Raw genomic sequence first — 16,534 nt, forward strand, 5'->3', positions numbered from 1 at the left:
TAATTTAGTTGCGATTAAATTAGTTGTGAGAATGTTCGACTAACAACTAAATTAGTTTTAGTTTCAATCGACTAAATTTCACGATTAAATCTATATTCAAACTACGTAGTCGCCCGTTTTTGCATTTTTTATCTTGCAATATGTAACTACAAGTACGTATGTATGTAACATACGGAGGTACTCGTATGTTGTAACTATGTTAGTTTGGGTAGAATTTTGCGACTTATTTGAAGCAGATGTCTTCATCCGATTGACCTAAAATTATGTATACACGTTTAATTTGAAATGCTTGAATGACAATGCAAATAATGCCATAATATTATTATAACGATATATTGGTAATAACGACAAATAGCGAAAAACTGCATTGTTTACAAATCGCAAACAATAAAGTAGGTTGGTGCATTATTAATACTTTGAATTATACGATACTGAGTAAATCTTAGACATAGAAACTATCAATATTTTGCTGTCTCTGACAATAGTAAAACTCTTTTTAGTGTCACGCGGTGACAAAACAATGGGATAATCCTACTTACCTGGAACTGGAAGTTGTTTGTTGCATTTTGGTGCAAGTGCCGACGCATCTTCTAAAAATAACACGTTCTATTGAATGACACATCTGCATGTTGTTTATTATCTACGCGGTCTATTTTGTTTTCAACGTGTGGACATTAAACTTACTTACTTTAGTAGCAAAATAATAGTGAGAACAGATCTCACTCCTTAGAAACGTTCAAAATATCGTAAGTAATACATGACTAATATTGTCTTTGGTTACCGCGATAGTTACTCATGAAATAAAACTATGAAAACGGATTATATCGCGTATATTGAATTTATAATACATCCCGACGTTTCGAACCCTTTACAGCGTTCGTGGTCAACGGGTGACTGAGGAAAAATTACAAAGTGCAAAAATACCCACATACTAAAATAATGAACAATCATAGACTATAAACTTTAAGGCTGGTTTTGCATGTACAACCAGCCTTAAAGTTTATAGTCTATGATTGTTCATTATTTTAGTATGTGGGTACCACGAACGCTGTAAAGGGTTCGAAACGTCGGGATGTATTATAAATTCAATATACGCGATATAATCCGTTTTCATAGTTTTATTTCATAATACATGACTATTTTATTTTTAAACATCCGTTAACATGTCCTAATCAGTCTGTCAACATAGTCATACCGAGGTATTCTATTCAATTTGCTTCTAACATTAGTCGCGAGAAAATAGTCTAACTAATTAGTCGATTACAAAATTTAGTTGTCCGAAATCAATCGGCAACTAATTTAGTTGCAACTAAATTAGTTGCACTCTATGCAACTAAGATTGATCAATCGTCGTTTTCAATCGTCAGTCGCAATTAATTCTTGTAATCTTAATCGTTAATCGTTAGTCGATTACATTTTGCCCATCTCTGGCTAGCAGGCCCTCGTGCCAGACTCTGTCGAACGCCTTCTCCATGTCGAGGAATACCGCGACGACGTGCTCCGCCATGTGGGAGAGGACTCTGGTGAGTTGTAGCGTAGTGGAGTGCTCTGACCGGAAGCCAAACTGTTCCTGTCTCGGCACTACGTGCGGCTGCAGTCTTCTGAGCAGGAGCCTCTCGAAGATTTTGGACAGGGTACTGAGCAGTGTGATAGGCCGGTAACTCTCCGGTCTTCTCCTGTCTTTCCCCGGTTTTGGCAGCATTATGACCCGGCCGAGTTTCCAGGTCTCTGGGAAGTGCCCCGAGCGCATGATCCCATTGAACAAGCGGGTCACCGCCACTATGGTGTGCTGTGGCAGGTGACGGAGCGCCATATTCGGGATCGAATCGGCGCCCGGGGCCTTCTTCGGGTTTGCTCTCCTAGTTTCGCGTCTCACTTGGCCGGGTGAGAAGAAGACCGGGTCCTCCTCTGCTCTCGGCGGTTGCTCGAAGTACTCGCCATTTGCTCCTCCACTTCCCTCTCGTGGATGGCATTTGTTGCAGGGTTTGGCTGGAATGTTCGCTCCAGGACGTCCGCGAACAGTTCTGCTCTTTCTTCGGCCTTGTAGTGGAGCGATCCCCTTGTGTCCACTAGCGGCCTTACTGCCTCCTTGGTGGTGCCCAGTTGCCTGCACAGACGATGGATGGAGGGCACGTCATCCCCTATGCTGGCAATGTGGGCCTCCCAGTCAGCTGCTGCGTGGTTTCTGAGCTCGGTCTTCACCTTCTCCACGAGGTTGTTGAGCTCGGTTTTCATGGAGTGGCAGCGAGTGTGTTGCCATCTCCTTCTCAGTTGGCACTTCTGCTGGATAAGTGACGTAATCGCCGCTGGGAGGGGTTTGCACCTCCCACCAGCAGTGATGGTGCGCGATGATGTTTCAAGCGCCTGCTGAATATTGAAGGTGATGGCGTTTGCTGCGGCTTCGACTTCCTCGGCGGTGGAGACCGGCCCGACTTGTGGGTTTTGTAGCGCTTCAGTGAATGCCCCCCAGTTGGTCTTCCGTCCCGACTTCCTCCTCGGGACGGAATATGGGGCTGCTTCGATGGTCATGAGTACTGAGCGATGGTCTGACGGCAGGTCCGGCAGTACTTCCAGTGTAAGCGTGGCGTTGCAGTCGTTGTGGACTGCGAAGTCTATGATGTCGCAGGTCCTCTGGTGGTCTGTATAGTGTGTGGGTTCACCTGGGCCTGTGACATCGTAGTTGGCGTCTGTGATCGCGCTGTTTAGTGTCCTGCCAGCAGCGTCAATCTTGGATGCGTTCCATGCAGTGTGCTTGGCGTTCCAGTCCCCCGCCAGGATGGTCTTCCCCGAGGACTGGAAGAGTGCACGCAGGTCTGCTCTTAGGCGGCTGGTAGAGTTTTGAGGGGGTCTGTAGATCGTGTAGAGCCGGAGGTCTCCATTGGCCACCCTAATGTCGACTCCGAGCGCCGTGAAGGAGTCGTAGGGCACGAAGTCGACAGGCTGGTGGATGATGGATCTTCTGACCATCACGGCTACTCCGCGGAACGGGCGTCCCTGCTGGTTTACTTCGTTCCGTTGGTATACTACTTAGCCCCCCATCTTCAAGTCTCTTTTGGCGAATGTTTCGCTGACCAGCAATATGTCCACGTTCTGCTCGCGGAGGAAGTGGCGGAGCAGGGCTTCCTTGCCGGTCAGCGATTGCGCGTTCCAAAACACCACCCTCAACTTATGATTGAACTTGGCGGGGTTTTAGTGTACTCTTTAGCGCGTACCGGATCGCCTCAGGACCGTGGTTGACTGCTGCTTCAAACAAGGCAACTATCATTGCTGCCAGTTCTTCTCCCCCTGTCGCCTGAGTTGGGGCCGCGGTTGGGGGTGGGGCTTTTGCTGTGGCGTCGGTGGTTGGGATGGGCGTCTTCTTCTTCTTCTTCTTTTTGGTTGGCTTGGCGACTGTAGGCTGGCTTGTACCCCTTTGGGTGGGGGCGTTGGCCGGCGCCATAAGTGAGGCAGGCGCCGACTCCTCCACAGTGGGCTTGACTATGCTGGCCTTTGTCACCGGGCCCGCCTTCTTGGGTATTGTATGCGCGTTTGTGCCCGCCTTCCAATTTCGGGCCTCCCGCACGTATACTGGGCATCTTCTATAGTTGGCCGAGTGGGGCCCCGCGCAGTTGGCGCACGTGCAGGGTTCCTCCTTTGGCCGGGGGCATTGGGATCCTGCGCATCGGACGCATTTCTGCGGCCTATGGCACCCCTTGGAGTGGTGTCTGAACCCCTGGCATCTGTGGCATTGCGGGGGGCCAGACTTTCCTCTCCACGCTTCTATCCTGACGCAGTTCAAATATAGGAGCTCGCTGACCCTGTAGATGGCGGTGTGGTCTCGCGGGGGCCCTGCCAGCTGCAGGAAATAGACGCAGCCTGGCTTGCCCCCCCCTGGCGTTTATCTGTCTTATGTATTCCACAGGGAAACCGAGCTTCACGCATGCTTCCTTGATTTCGTCTACTGGCGTGTCTGCTGGGAGGCCTCGAAGTGCCACTTTCATTTTCTTGTCCCCATCCAGCTCGAGACGTGCCATTCGACGTCGTCGTTTTCTAGCTGGTCGAGGTGGTCGTAGACCGCCTTGTATTCTTCCTCTGATCTGGGCTCGAATCGTAGCCCGCGCCCCACCGGCTTGGCGTTGACGGCTTGGCCCAGTTTAGTGGCTATCTTTCTCGTCATCGCCGCCCAGTTTGGCAGCACCGGCGCCACGATGCTGGGGTATTTGTTTTTCTTCTTGGGCGGCGTTTGCTGAGTTTGTTGCTGCGCAGCGGGGGCATCCTCGGGCTTCCTTTGGGTGGGCTGTGATGCCGTTGCTGCGTAAGTGGGTGTCTTCTTTTCTGTTGAAGATGATGGTGGGGGCTCGGGAGTGGAGTCCTGTATCATTGTGGCCGTCTCTTCACTGGCGGCCTGTTGTGAGGAGGGGAGGGAGGGCTTCTCTTGCGTGAGGCCCTGCGCCTTCTCTCTCGGTTGTGACTCTGTAGTGGCAGGGGTAGTTGTCGGCTCCTGAAGTTTGGGGGGCTGCTTCTGCCTCTTCTTCTTGGGGCGTTGTGGTTGGGGCTCCTCCTGTGAGGGGGGGCTTCCTGTTGCTGCGGTGGCTCCTCTAAGGCGAGTGTTTCTGTTTGCGTTTGGGCCCCTGCGGGTGCAGGGGCCGGTGGAGCGGGGGGCGGTGGCCCCTCTTCTAGCAGGGGGTCATGGGGCCTGACGTCTAGCCTCCTCGCTACCAGAGCCCGCTTAGCGCCATTATGGTTGATGGCGATGGGGCCCTCCAGGGAGCGATGTAAGGGGGCCGGCTGGGGGCTGGGGCTTCGTTTGGGGCTGCGCTTTCCGCTGACCTTGAGCGTCTGCGGCGTAGCCTGGGATCTCTGGGTGGGGTGATCTTATTGCAGGGCCTCTTTGTGGGCTCCTGTGAGTCTTGGGGGCTCTCTCGGGGCCTTTTGGGGGGCCTGAGTGCCTCGGGGTGGTTCCGCAGGAACTCCAAAAAATGGGCGTCCTCCGGGTGCAGCTCAGTCTCTATCCCGAGCTGGTGGGACGTGAGTCGGACGTAGGCGGCCATCCACGCCTTCAGGCCCGCTGACCCCAAGTCGGTTTCCATCATATGGGCAACTACAATGGTATCATTTTGTAGCTGGTCCATAGGGGTCTCGAACGGGGCAGCGGGCGACACGGGCGAGAAGGGCCGCGTTGTCGGTGTCGGGAGTAGCTGGTCCGCTGCTTCCGAGGCTTCTTCGAGTACCGCGGGGCCCGCAGGTGCGGGGGAGGCGGTACGGGAGGCGGGGGCTTCGCCTGCGGTGTTTCCTGCATCTTCGTATTCCTCGCTGCCCTCTATGGAATCGGGGGCGAAACCGGGGGGTAGAGGGAAAAATTCGCCTGTCCCAGAGGGAGGGGCTGGGTATCCGGGGGGGAAGAGAGAGTAGGGGCCGCCGGGGGGAAGGGGGATCTCCTCGCCCGCATCGGGGACCTATCCCTAATAACATTTTTATTCTTACTATCTACATTTTGAGACTTATCTGAGTTATCCGACGGGGCACCACTACTGTTTGCCTTACGTTTATTTTTCCTGTTGCGCCGTCTGGTCTTATAATCCCGGGCGGCTTCATCATCTTTACCTTGCACATCGCTACTAGACGACGACGACAAATCACTAGCACTAGAGGAGTTTGACCTTACCTCAATATCCATTTCCGAATTAACCTCTTCCTCCTCGGGGAGGGTACTAAAAGCATTTGACGTAGGCAGATTTACTTTACCTGATACGACGGCGCATGCGCCGGAGTGCTGGGAGGGTCTTGGAACACCTTCCCGCTTTTTGTAGTGACGACTATCACTTCCCGAGCCTGAGTATTTGGGGCGGATTTTCCATTGTTTTCCACCTCACTTTGGGCCTCCGTCCAGATCTTATCCTAGTCTACTCCTTGAGCAGCCAACTTGGCCCTAATCTTACCTTGAAGTTTTACATCCATCTTCAAATACACACTATTCACACACTTAAACTTAAATCGTCTCTATCGAAGGAACGGGCGGCGGTTGCTGGGTTTGTTGCTGCGCAGCGGGGGCATCCTCGGGCTTCTTTTGGGTGGGCTGCGATGCCGTTGCTGCGTAGGTAGGTGTCTTCTTTTCTGTAGTTGTTGAAGATGATGGTAGGGGCTCGGGAATGGGGCCCTGTGTCGTTGTGGTCGTCTCTTCATTGGCTGCCTGTTGTGAGGAGGGGAGGGAGGGCCTCTCTTGCGTGAGGCCCTGTGCCTTCTCTCTATGTTGTGAGTCTGTAGTGGCAGCAGGGGTAGTTGCAGGCTCCTGAAGTTTGGGGGGCTTCTTTTGCCCCTTCTTCTTCTTCTTGGGGCGTTGGGGTTGGGGCTCCTCCTGTGAGGGGGGGGGGGGCTTCCTGTAGCTGTGGTGGCTCCTCTGGGGCGAGTGCTTCTGTTTGTGTTTGGGCCCCTGCGGGTTCAGGGGCCGGTGGAGCGGGGGGCGGTGGCCTCTCTTTTAGCAAGGGGGCATGGGGCCTGACGTCTAGCCTCCTCGCTACCACTCCCCTGAGCCCGCTTTGCGCCATTATGGTAGATGGCGACGGGGCCCTCCAGGGAGCGATGTAAGGGGGCCGGCTGGGGGCTGGGGGTTCGCCGGGGGCTACGCTTTCCGCTGACCTTGAGCGTCTTGGGCGTAGCCTGGGATCACTTGGTGGGGTGATCTTATTACAGGGCCTCTTCGTGGTCTCCTGTGGGTCTTGGGGGCTCTCTGGGGGCCTTTTGGGGGGCCTGAGTGCCTCGGGGTGATTTCGCAGGAACTCCAGGAAATGGGTGTCCTCTGGATGCAGCTCGGTCTCTATCCCGAGCTGGTGGGATGTGAGTCGGATGTACGCGGCCATCCACGCCTTCAGGCTCGCTGACCCCAAGTCGGATTCCATCATATGGGCAACTACAATGGTGTCATTTTGTAGTTGGCCCATAGGGGTCTCGAACGGGGTGGCGGGCGACACGGGCGAGAAGGGCCGCGTTGTCGGTGTCGAGAGTAGCTGCTCTGCTGCTTCCGAGTCTTCTTCTTGTACCGCGGGGCCCGCAGGTGCGGGGGAGGCGGTACGGGAGGCGGGGGCTTCGCCTGCGGTGTTCTCAGCGTCTTCGTTCTCCTCGCTGCCCTCAATGGAATCGGGGGCGAAACCGGGGAGTAGGGGGAAAAAATCATTTTCCCAACTACCCTCCTCCGCCCTCGATGGCAGCGTGTTGTTCCCCGCCTTCTTAATGTCGATCTCGATGTTGGGGGTAGACCGCGAGATCGAGATCACCGCGACCTCTGATTTATAGCCGCCCCCATTAAGGCGGCGGCGCGACCACGGGGTCTTTATTTACTAGCGTATTCGACCTACTGCGTTCTACTACCGTATCTTTGAATGCGTCCGAGTGTACCGAATTGTTGTCCATTTCTCCACCGCTATTCACTTGGTTGCCGGTGGAGCCTTTGCTCCATGTATGTGTCTCGGTAGACGTGGTCTTGCCGGACGAGGGGGTAGGGGTATCGGTGAGCGCGGGGGCAGGCGGGCCCTTAGTGCGCGGTCGAAGATTTCTCGTACTCTTCGTAGACATCTTCTTCTTTCTTGAAACACACGCGGGGGGTCCCTAACTATATACAAATTTGCCTGCCTAACGCCTATGCCCTGACGCTACCGAGCGCAACGTCAGTGCCCCTAAGCGTAAATCCCTCGGTGCACTGAATCTCCCGCAATGACAAAGTGCAATGCCTAGAGCGTTCGAAAGCAGTGTGATGGCATCACCATGTGACACATGCAACGAAAGTTGCCAGGACGCGTGAGTGGAGGAAAACCTACAACACAGCACGGTCCGACCGGCAAGCCGGTTTGGTGGGGTATGGAGGGGTAATTAGGTAAGGGTCTGAGCCGAAGCGTACTTCAAGGCTCAGCGCGTTCGTTTTTCAAGCTTCTTTTTTCTATCTGAGTGGAGAAAAATCTCGACACTCAGCGCGTACTTGTTTCTTTGTTCTTTATCCGGTTCGAAGGACCATAATTGTTGAGCGTAGACTATTTTTCCGATGAAGCTCGTACGCCGAAGACTGGAACGCGCTGGCCGAAGTGAAGCTGCCGCTGCTAATTACCTCGAAGTACCACCACCATGTTACCGGGTTAGTGTGAGGGTTAGTAATAATAGCTCATATTTAAGGTCAATAAGTTAGTGTAGAGTGTTGATGGACTAGTTGCTGCTTCGCTAGTCGTTGATGGACTGACGAGGCCGACTCGTTTCTTCATTCGCACCTCCGTAAGGAGGGGCGAGATGCCTTACCATCCCTTTTTGCCTTATTCTGGGCGTGGCTTCTCTCTGGCCGTGATTGGCCATGATGGCATGTCATGGCCAGTGTTTCTGTTTGATGTTGGGCCTGCTTGCAGCTTGAGGCTTGCGGCTCCTCTCAGCTGCTGGGGCCCTCATCCTCCTCAGCTGCTGGCACCAGAGCCCTAGAAGCTGGCGCTGGCGGCGGCGGTTGTCAGGCGGGCGTGCGTGGAGCGGCGCGATGCCCTGCAGGTGATGGTGTCGGGAGTGGTCTTCGCGCTCGAACATCCTGCTCGAGAGGTGGCCTATGAAGGCGTCCAGGCTCTGCCATTTCAGTCCTTTGGCGATATCTATGTTTCGCACGTAGCGGGGAGCGTTGCCTATTGTCCGTAGGGTCGCATTCTCCTGCGCACGCAGTCTCTTTTTGTTGGACTCAGCCGTCAGCGCGTACCAGGCTGGAGCTGCGTACGTCAGGCGGGACCGCACATAAGTCTTATAGATCCCCAGCTTCGTGCGGCGAGGGAGGTTGCTGCGGAGCACTGGACGGAGCAGGGTGCGAGCGCATTTGACGCGCCTGACCACCTCGTCCACGTGTGGCTTCATGGTAAGCCGCCGATCAAGTGTCACGCCCAGGTACTTGATCTGCGGCATCCAGGTGATCTCTTCGCCGTGTAGACGGAGGGGCGGCGGGAGTTGGTTGGTGTTTCCGGTGAGCAGGGCCTGTGTCTTTCCCACGTTCACCGACAGCCTCCACCTGGAGAGCCAGTCAGGGAGGACGTCAAGGGACCTCTGGAGTTTTCTGGCAGCGTGCTTGTGGTTGATAGACGCAGCGAAGAGTGCCGCGTCGTCAGCGTAGAGGCCCAGCTTGACGTCCCCGAAGACCGGGAGGTCGTCGGTGTAGAGGGCGTAGAGGGCCGGCGAAAGGACACTGCCCTGAGGGACGCCCGCGTGGATCGGGTGCTCCTCCGAGACAGCATTTTCTACTGCCACTCTGAAGCGGCGGTCGGCCAGAAATGAGGCCACCACCTTGATGGTGCGTCTGGGTGCTTCGGTCTTCGACAGCTTGTAGATCAGCCCCTCGTGCCACACTCTGTCGAAGGCCTTCTCCATGTCAAGGCAGACGGTAGCTGTGTGCTCCCTCCTATTCATGGCTGCCGTCATGAAATGGAGCACTCTGGTAAGCTGCAGGGTCGTCGAGTGGCCATCTCGGAAGCCGAACTGCTCCGGTCTCGGCTCGATGAAGGGTTGGAGACGGCTCAGCAAGAGCCGTTCGAACACCTTGGAGAGGGTGCTGAGCAGGGTGATCGGACGATAACTCTCCGGTCTCCCTCTGTCTTTTCCGGGTTTAGGCAGCATTATCACCCGGCCAAGTTTTCACGATGACGGGTAGTGGCCCGAGCGCATGATCCCGTTGAACAGGCGAGTCACCGCCACTATGGAGCGCAGTGGCAGGTGACTCAGAGCCGCGTTCGGGATCGAGTCTGGGCCCGGGGCTTTCCTTGGTTTGCAGCGACGGAGAGTTCGCTGCACTTGGCCGGGTGTGAAGAAGACCGGATCTTCCTCTGTCCCCAGCGGTTGCTCGAAGTATCTCTCCAGGTGTTGTTCGACTTCATGTTGGTGTTCATCGTTTCCGACAGGGTTGGGCCGGAATTGGTTGCCCAGGCATTCGGCGAAGATCTCCGCCCTGTCCTCCGCCTTGTACTTGGGCTGTCCGGTCGCGTCTTTGAGAGGGCGAATCGATGTTGGAGGTGATGGCGGAGGCTGCTATCTCCACTTCTTCTGCTGTGGAGACCGCCAGGGTCTGGGGTTTCCCCTCCATGGCTTGTGCGTACGTTTCCCAGCAGGTGCGGCGTCTTATTTTGGAAAAGATGGCCTTAATGGGCAGGTCTTCCAGGGCCAGGAGAACTGGGCGGTGATCCGACGGCAGGTCGGGAAGGGTCTCTTGGTGGAAGGCTGCGTCAATGTTTTTGTGGACCACGAAGTCGATGGTGTCGGCGGTCCCGTACCGATCGTCGTAGTGTGTCGGCTCTTCGGGGCCAGACACCTCGAAGTTATGGTCCACTGAGAATCTTCAGCAGGTCGCGTACGAGTGTTCCGGCGGGTCCGACCGGCCGGTAGATGGAGAAGATCCTGAGGTCGTGGCCCGAGACTCTGATGTCGACTCCTAGTGCGTAGAAGGAGTCGAGGGGCTGGTAATCCACCGGTTGGTGAATAATGGACCTCCGGATAATGACAGCGAGGCCCCAGTATGCAGTGCCGTTTGGTAGGACCTCTTCTTTTCGGTACACCACATAGCCAGGAAGTTTGAGAGTGGAGTCGGCGCGCAGGAGTGTTTCAGACACCAACATCACGTCCACATCCTGCGCCTTCAGGAACTGTCGCAGCTGCCTGATCTTCGATCGTAGCCCCTGCGCATTCCAGTATACGACACGCAGCCTATTGAATTTTAGGCCGCGTGTTTAGGGTTTCTGTGAGCGCCTGAGCTACTGCAGCGAGCTGCGCCACTAGAGCGGCGAGGTCGTGTGTAGCTGGGGGCGCGGTGCTGGTGTCCGGTGCTGGCGTTTGCGATGTGGATGGGGCAGCGAGGGGTTGGGCTGTCGCTGCCGTTGTTGCTGGCTTCTTCTTTTTCTTTTTGGCCTTCTTTTTCGCCGCTTGTGGTCCCGGTCCCGTGGCCTGCTGCAGTCTGCTTTCCCCCCTATGGGTGGGGGGGTTTACCGGCGCCATCAGCTTTGCTGGCACCGACTCTTCCACCGTGGGCTTGGCGACTGAAGCGTTGGTTGTGGGTCCAGGGCGAAGCGGGGCCAGGAGGGCAGTCTTCCCGGCTTTCCAAAGGTGATAGGCCTTTTTGTAGGCTGGACAGTTGCGATGGTTGCCCGGATGTTCGCCCCTGCAGTTTTTGCAGGTGGCCTTTTGGTTGAGGGGCCTGGTGCACTGCTTGGCCAGGTGAGGCTCCGCACAGCGGACGCAGGCAAGTTCCCGGTGGCAGCCATGCGAGGAGTGTCCAAAGCCTTGGCAGTTGTGGCATTGCGGGGGGCCCTTCTTTCCCCGCCACGCCTCCACTTTTACTCCTCGCACGTGGAGAAGCTCCTTCACCTCGTAGAGTTCCGCGTGGTCCCGAGTGGTCCCCACGAGCTGCACGAAGTATAAGCAGCCCGGGCGTCCCGCTCTCGCGTTTATCTGCTTGATATACTCCGCGGGGTGGCCAATCTTCTCCAGGGCGTTCATGATGCTGGGAATCGGGGTTTTCTCGGGGAGGCCTCTGATGGCCACTTTAAACCGCTTTTCATCGTCCAGCCCATAGACGTTGTAGAGCGGCTTAACGACGTCGGTGGCCTCCCCCTTTTTCTTAGCTTCGTCGATGGCCGCAACCGCTTCAGCCTCCAGTCTTGCCAGGTGACGTATCACGAGGCGGTGCTCCGCCTCGGTGCGCGGTTCGAATTGAATGCCCTCTCCCCTCGGCCTGGTAGAGGGCGACTCTCCGAGCTCCGCCGCGATGTCGTCCAAGACCTTCGGCCAGTTCGGTAAAATTTCGGCGACGATGGGAGGGTATTTGGATGTTTCATTTTTTTTCTACCCTCTTCATCGTCACCGCAAGGCTGCGTTGTATCACTGCTCTTTTTGATACTATTTTTATTATTTTTTGTGTGCTGTTTGTTGAGTTCTCTTTTTTTTTTAGCAGCCTTGCTGCCGTTGGTCTCGTCGCACGCCTCGGCAGAGCCCGAAGGGAGGGCTGCGGCGTTGGCGTAGCTGGGTCCCAGGCCCGCGGCTAAGGACGCGGGGGGCGGGGGTGGCGGAGCTGGGGGTCCCGGCATGGGGGCCTCGTTGCTGGCGGCTTCCCTGGCGGCGGGGGGGGGCTTGTTTGGGCTGCGGGGCGGCTCCTGGGCGAGCGCGGAGTCGCAGGTCAGTCGGCGGTGAGATGTTGTGACAGACCCTCTTGGGGTCTTGTTTTTCTGGCGACGTCGTCGCCCAGGGCGTGCCCCTGGAGCCTGATGTAGGCCGCCATCCATGCATCCATGCAAGGAGATATGTAGCCGACTTGCCCCAGACGGAGAACCAGGAAACGGTCACGTTCCAGTTGCTCGTGGGGGGAGAGTCGGTCCTGGGCTTCCCTCGGGAGCGGCGAAAAGGTGCGGCCAGGCTCGGGCGACCGCCAAAGCTTGGGAGAGCCTTCGGCGGGGTCCGACGCAAGGGCGTCAGTGAACTCGAATAGTTCTTCATCTTCTTCAGTGGATGCCGGTGGTGAAGAAAACGCACTTTCCAGAGTACCCACCTACCCCGCGGCGGCGGGTTGGTCGGCATCTGTCGGTGTTTTTTCTGCGGGTAGTTGTGAAAACTCATGTTGTGATCTACCCACCCTATCCGAGGGGACCGGGGGGGCCGCGAGTTTTGGTGTTTGGGCTACGGGTGGTTGGCGGGCTTCCTTTCCGTGGGTACCCGCCCGCCCCGAAGGGGCGGGGGGGCCTTTTTTGTCGTCTTCCATTTCTGGAATTCGCTGGGTCCTTTACCGACGCATTTCTGCCGGTCCAAACTGCGGGTCCTCTTCCGGGGGCCGGGGCTGGATTCGCAGCAGGGGCTCGCAGCAGAAGGCTTCTCAGGAGTCGCAGGTGATCCCCTCCGGCGAGCCGGGCGCGATTCGTGTGTTTTTTTCTTCACGAAAAAGACTTAGGAAATTGCTGGTGCGAGTAAGGTGCGTCCGTGGTAAGGCTCCGTTGGCAATCCGACTGACGAGGCTCGGTTGGGCAGTCATATTTATATCAGAGCGCGACCGTGCCCCGCCCACTGTGTCACGTGGGTGATATCTGCAGAGTCAGTTTCCATTTATTGGCCAATCAGCTTACGCTATTTTACAGAGTTAGGGAATAGGTAATATTTATTGTGGGACATTAATAATAAACATTGATTGACTTTAGCACAAAATATAGAAATAAAAACATAAACACACAATGATTGAAAATACACAAAAATACACAAAATTAGAGGATCACAAAACGTACAATAAAAAACATCTTAAAAGCTATATGCGACACGTATACTTACCCCATTTTCCTCTCTGGATATTATAATTATTGAAAATATTTTTACACTATTTGATGTATTTTAATCATAGCTATGCCCGCGACAGTTTGTCTTTTTTTTCGATTTTTCACTTATTATAAGAGTTAGGAGCGAAAAACAGGTTTCATACAAATTTTAAAAGCTAACTAATAATAAGTAAAAAATCGAAAAACAAAACATCACTATACATTTTCGAGAACATAGGATACTAAAGTTTAAAGTTAAGCGTTGTTAAAACGAGGTTTTAATTAGTTCGCAAACTGATAAAAACCTCTTTAGAGAAACGTTCATAAACGTGAATACTGGCCATTTATGAAAAAAAAAGATGTGTAAACCTGTAGCACGAATGTAGATTTAATAAACCATGGGATATTAGGATAAGTTGGAATGTATTCAGAAAGGAATTCACCTATTCAGAAAGGGCCTTTTTCTTTTCTGCTAGGAGCTAATTCATACGAACCAAGTACCTAATTAAAAAGCTATTACTCCTAGTTATATTAGTAAAAATTATAGGTTTTTTTTCAAAATCCCGCGGGAACAAAATTTGAATTTCGCGCCTTTTTCTACTGACAAGATTTGCTTGATCAACTATATTATAAATATAATTGGTCAAACCAAATTGGCAGTAAATAAGAACAAAAAAACTATACTCATCCTTTTCTTTCGGGTGCTAGTACTAGTGTAAGATAAAGATAGTATGATTCTCTGTCTATGTTTGAAATAAGACAGTCCTTTGACAAACTATAAAAGTCAGCCGTTGGCGTCCACAACTCAAAAATGGTCACGTTTTTTTTATTTGTAGTCTTCTTTTATGTCTGATGTTTGACTTATTTAGGTAAACTTATTTTTACATTAAGTAAGTACGTAGGTAATAAGAATTCTGTAAGACCGATTCACATCGTGCCGACATCATAGTCACCCTAATGAGTTTGACAATGTTGTCTTGTATATTTATCGTAAACTTGAATAGTTGAGGTTTATCTGTGAAAAGATAAACCACAATCAGCAAAACTTTCACTCCTGCAACCTTTCACACAACATCTTTTACCCATTTTATACTTTATTTCGCAAATAAATCTTGAGCGCCGCCATTCATGTATTTTGAAAATTTCTTCATCAAGTTGGGGATACCAATTAATATTCAAAGTTACTACAATGTCTACCATATTAAAATTAATGTATTTTTTGTTGTGCACATGCTTGGTTAAATCAGTTAATAATATTGACATTATAACTATTTACAAATTATGTAAAAGATATCAGAACCGTACTCTGAATATAGCACTTAAATAATATAAGAAGGTATTTAATTTTAGTAGTTATTGATATAAATACTACCAAAATGGTATCTTTTTAACATTGGCAACATGTGCGAGTGGGACACCGCGACCCACTTTTGCTATCTCATGTGGACCGTTTTCTCTAGTCTGGTACGAACACCTTTCTGGCTCGGTGATAAGGTTCAATTTAGTATGGTAAAAAAGTGACAGCTCGCTCCAGTTTAGGGTACAGCTTCATGACCTGTAGACCATGGAGACTATATAAAGGAGCCAAATCTCTATGTATGAAAAGTATCCATCAAAAAACAGTAATTAGGCGGTAAGTAGTAACCACTATACACCGAAATACTACCAAAAACAACCTACGTAATTTGGTCGGGTCATTTGTTGCCTTACATGTTACACTCATGTCCCAGAGCCTAACTAGCGCCACCGGAAAGATTAGGAACTATTATTTAAAGCTGAAAGCGGTCACTTTGGCAACAATTCTGCCATAAGAGATTGGCATCCTTTCTATACCATCCATACTGTAGTCATTATCGATTGATTCTTATAGACACGAGTCCCATCACTACTTACTATGGAGACCAGTTGAAATTACCCCGAATGCCGGAACGCGGATCCACGTTAGTAGGTATTGAACTCTAATTATTTATTAATTAGAATTCAATACCTACTGCGCCGATCCACGTTCCGGCGTTCGAGAGGTTAAATCTATTGTCTTTTTTTGCAAAAATAAACGTAGCTACATAAATAAACGGGTTCAATTTAGATCCCTTAAGGGCCCCCCACACTCATGCGCGAATCACGGCGCCTAGCCGCGATTCCAGCATGAGTGTGGAGAGCCCTTTACGCCATGACTAACCACAGGAGCTCAGGTTTAGCTGTGCAAGTTCACTGTAACGAAACTTATTATCAATAGTTATAATTGCCCCTCGGCGGGATAATTATAACTATTTTTGCCTTTTTATATAAAATGCTCATTTTAAAGTATAAAGACAACATTTTTGGATGTGAGTCTGAAAAAGTAAAACCAAGATAACTAATCTACAGTATGAAAGCAATCAATTGCCAGTAAAAGTACTGTAAATAGTAGTTTTCGGTAATCAAAGTAGCACTTTATAACTTACCAGTCGAAATGGCCCCCTTGTACCTTAATCTCCACATTCTTGCAATAAAAAATGTATAATTGTAAAGTAAAAATGTAAGAAAATAATATTATGTGCACGATTTCTTGTAAAGTAAATTTCTTATAATCAATTTATTTGTTTTATTATTTTAAATTGTATAACATATGACATATGTGGCTTTCCAGCACAGAAGGGTCTTTAATGCTTCAAGTGCAATATGGACGTTTCCATCTCAAATTTCAATTCCAACTTCCCAAAAAAATCTCATAAAAATGTCTTAAGTAGCAGAGAAGCATAAGGACCCTTCTCTCATGGAAAGCCACATATGATTTGAATGTGTTTCCTCGTGTGTGCGGTGCAGGCTGTTGAAGCACAGTATAAGAAAGGTGTCTTCTTCGACATTCTTTCATACATTCTTTTCGTATACTCGTGTAGATGGCGATACCTTTTGATATTTAGTGGAAGAACAAGGATCAAAGTCAAATCGCGTTCTAAGTTTAATCCTGTGTCGAGATGGCAGTAAATTTACTGTAGTCACAAAATTTACTTTGACAATACGCGTCAATACTAAATTCTCTTTGCTGACGTGTTAAAATTGTTAAATATCAAGCGGTGTCGCCATCTACACGAGTCTGCCAAAGGTATGGCGCCATCTTTTCGAGCATACTTTTTCTTGATTTTCGGATTCACGTTTTTTTTTTTAGACTATACATGAAGGGTACACAGAAAGAACGTGTCTAGTCACTTTAGTAACATTTTGAGTAATAGCGGTTTTAAAATTCGGAACAATGTCAAAATGTATGGAAATTCCGTGACCAGGGCTTT

The 16,534-nt window shown here is 51.4% G+C and overlaps 2 protein-coding genes across 2 annotated transcripts; both read right to left on the reverse strand.

Moving 5' to 3' along the window:
* Positions 1-3,166: 3,166 nt before the first annotated feature.
* Positions 3,167-5,656, reverse strand: LOC134752490 (proteoglycan 4-like). Its single transcript, XM_063688184.1, has 4 exons — positions 5,645-5,656; positions 4,810-5,435; positions 4,011-4,577; positions 3,167-3,764 (listed from the first exon to the last, which is right to left on the reverse strand). Exons 1-4 carry the CDS (start codon positions 5,654-5,656, stop codon positions 3,167-3,169), a joined length of 1,803 nt encoding a protein of 600 aa, XP_063544254.1.
* Positions 5,657-5,968: 312 nt separating this feature from the next.
* LOC134752491 (proteoglycan 4-like) lies at positions 5,969-7,548 on the reverse strand. The gene is made up of 3 exons (XM_063688185.1): positions 7,372-7,548; positions 6,480-7,304; positions 5,969-6,376 (listed from the first exon to the last, which is right to left on the reverse strand). Exons 1-3 carry the CDS (start codon positions 7,546-7,548, stop codon positions 5,969-5,971), a joined length of 1,410 nt encoding a protein of 469 aa, XP_063544255.1.
* Positions 7,549-16,534: the final 8,986 nt, after the last annotated feature.

Source organism: Cydia strobilella, chromosome 24 (genome assembly GCF_947568885.1).
Source record: "Cydia strobilella chromosome 24, ilCydStro3.1, whole genome shotgun sequence".
In the NCBI taxonomy this organism is placed as follows: Eukaryota; Metazoa; Arthropoda; class Insecta; order Lepidoptera; family Tortricidae; genus Cydia; species Cydia strobilella.

Coding starts and splice junctions, on each gene's coding strand:
- LOC134752490 (XM_063688184.1), bottom strand. Junction 4,578..4,809: donor CTACGCCGCAGACGCTCAAG/GTCAGCGGAAAG, acceptor CACTCGCCTTAG/AGGAGCCACCGCAGCAACAG. Junction 3,765..4,010: donor GAAAACGACGACGTCGAATG/GCACGTCTCGAG, acceptor GAACTGCGTCAG/GATAGAAGCGTGGAGAGGAA.
- LOC134752491 (XM_063688185.1), bottom strand. CDS start 7,548: ATGTCTACGAAGAGTACGAGAAATCTTCGACCGCGCACTAAGGGCCCG. Junction 7,305..7,371: donor GAGAAATGGACAACAATTCG/GTACACTCGGAC, acceptor TAGTAAATAAAG/ACCCCGTGGTCGCGCCGCCG. Junction 6,377..6,479: donor TGGTAGCGAGGAGGCTAGAC/GTCAGGCCCCAT, acceptor CACTCGCCCCAG/AGGAGCCACCACAGCTACAG.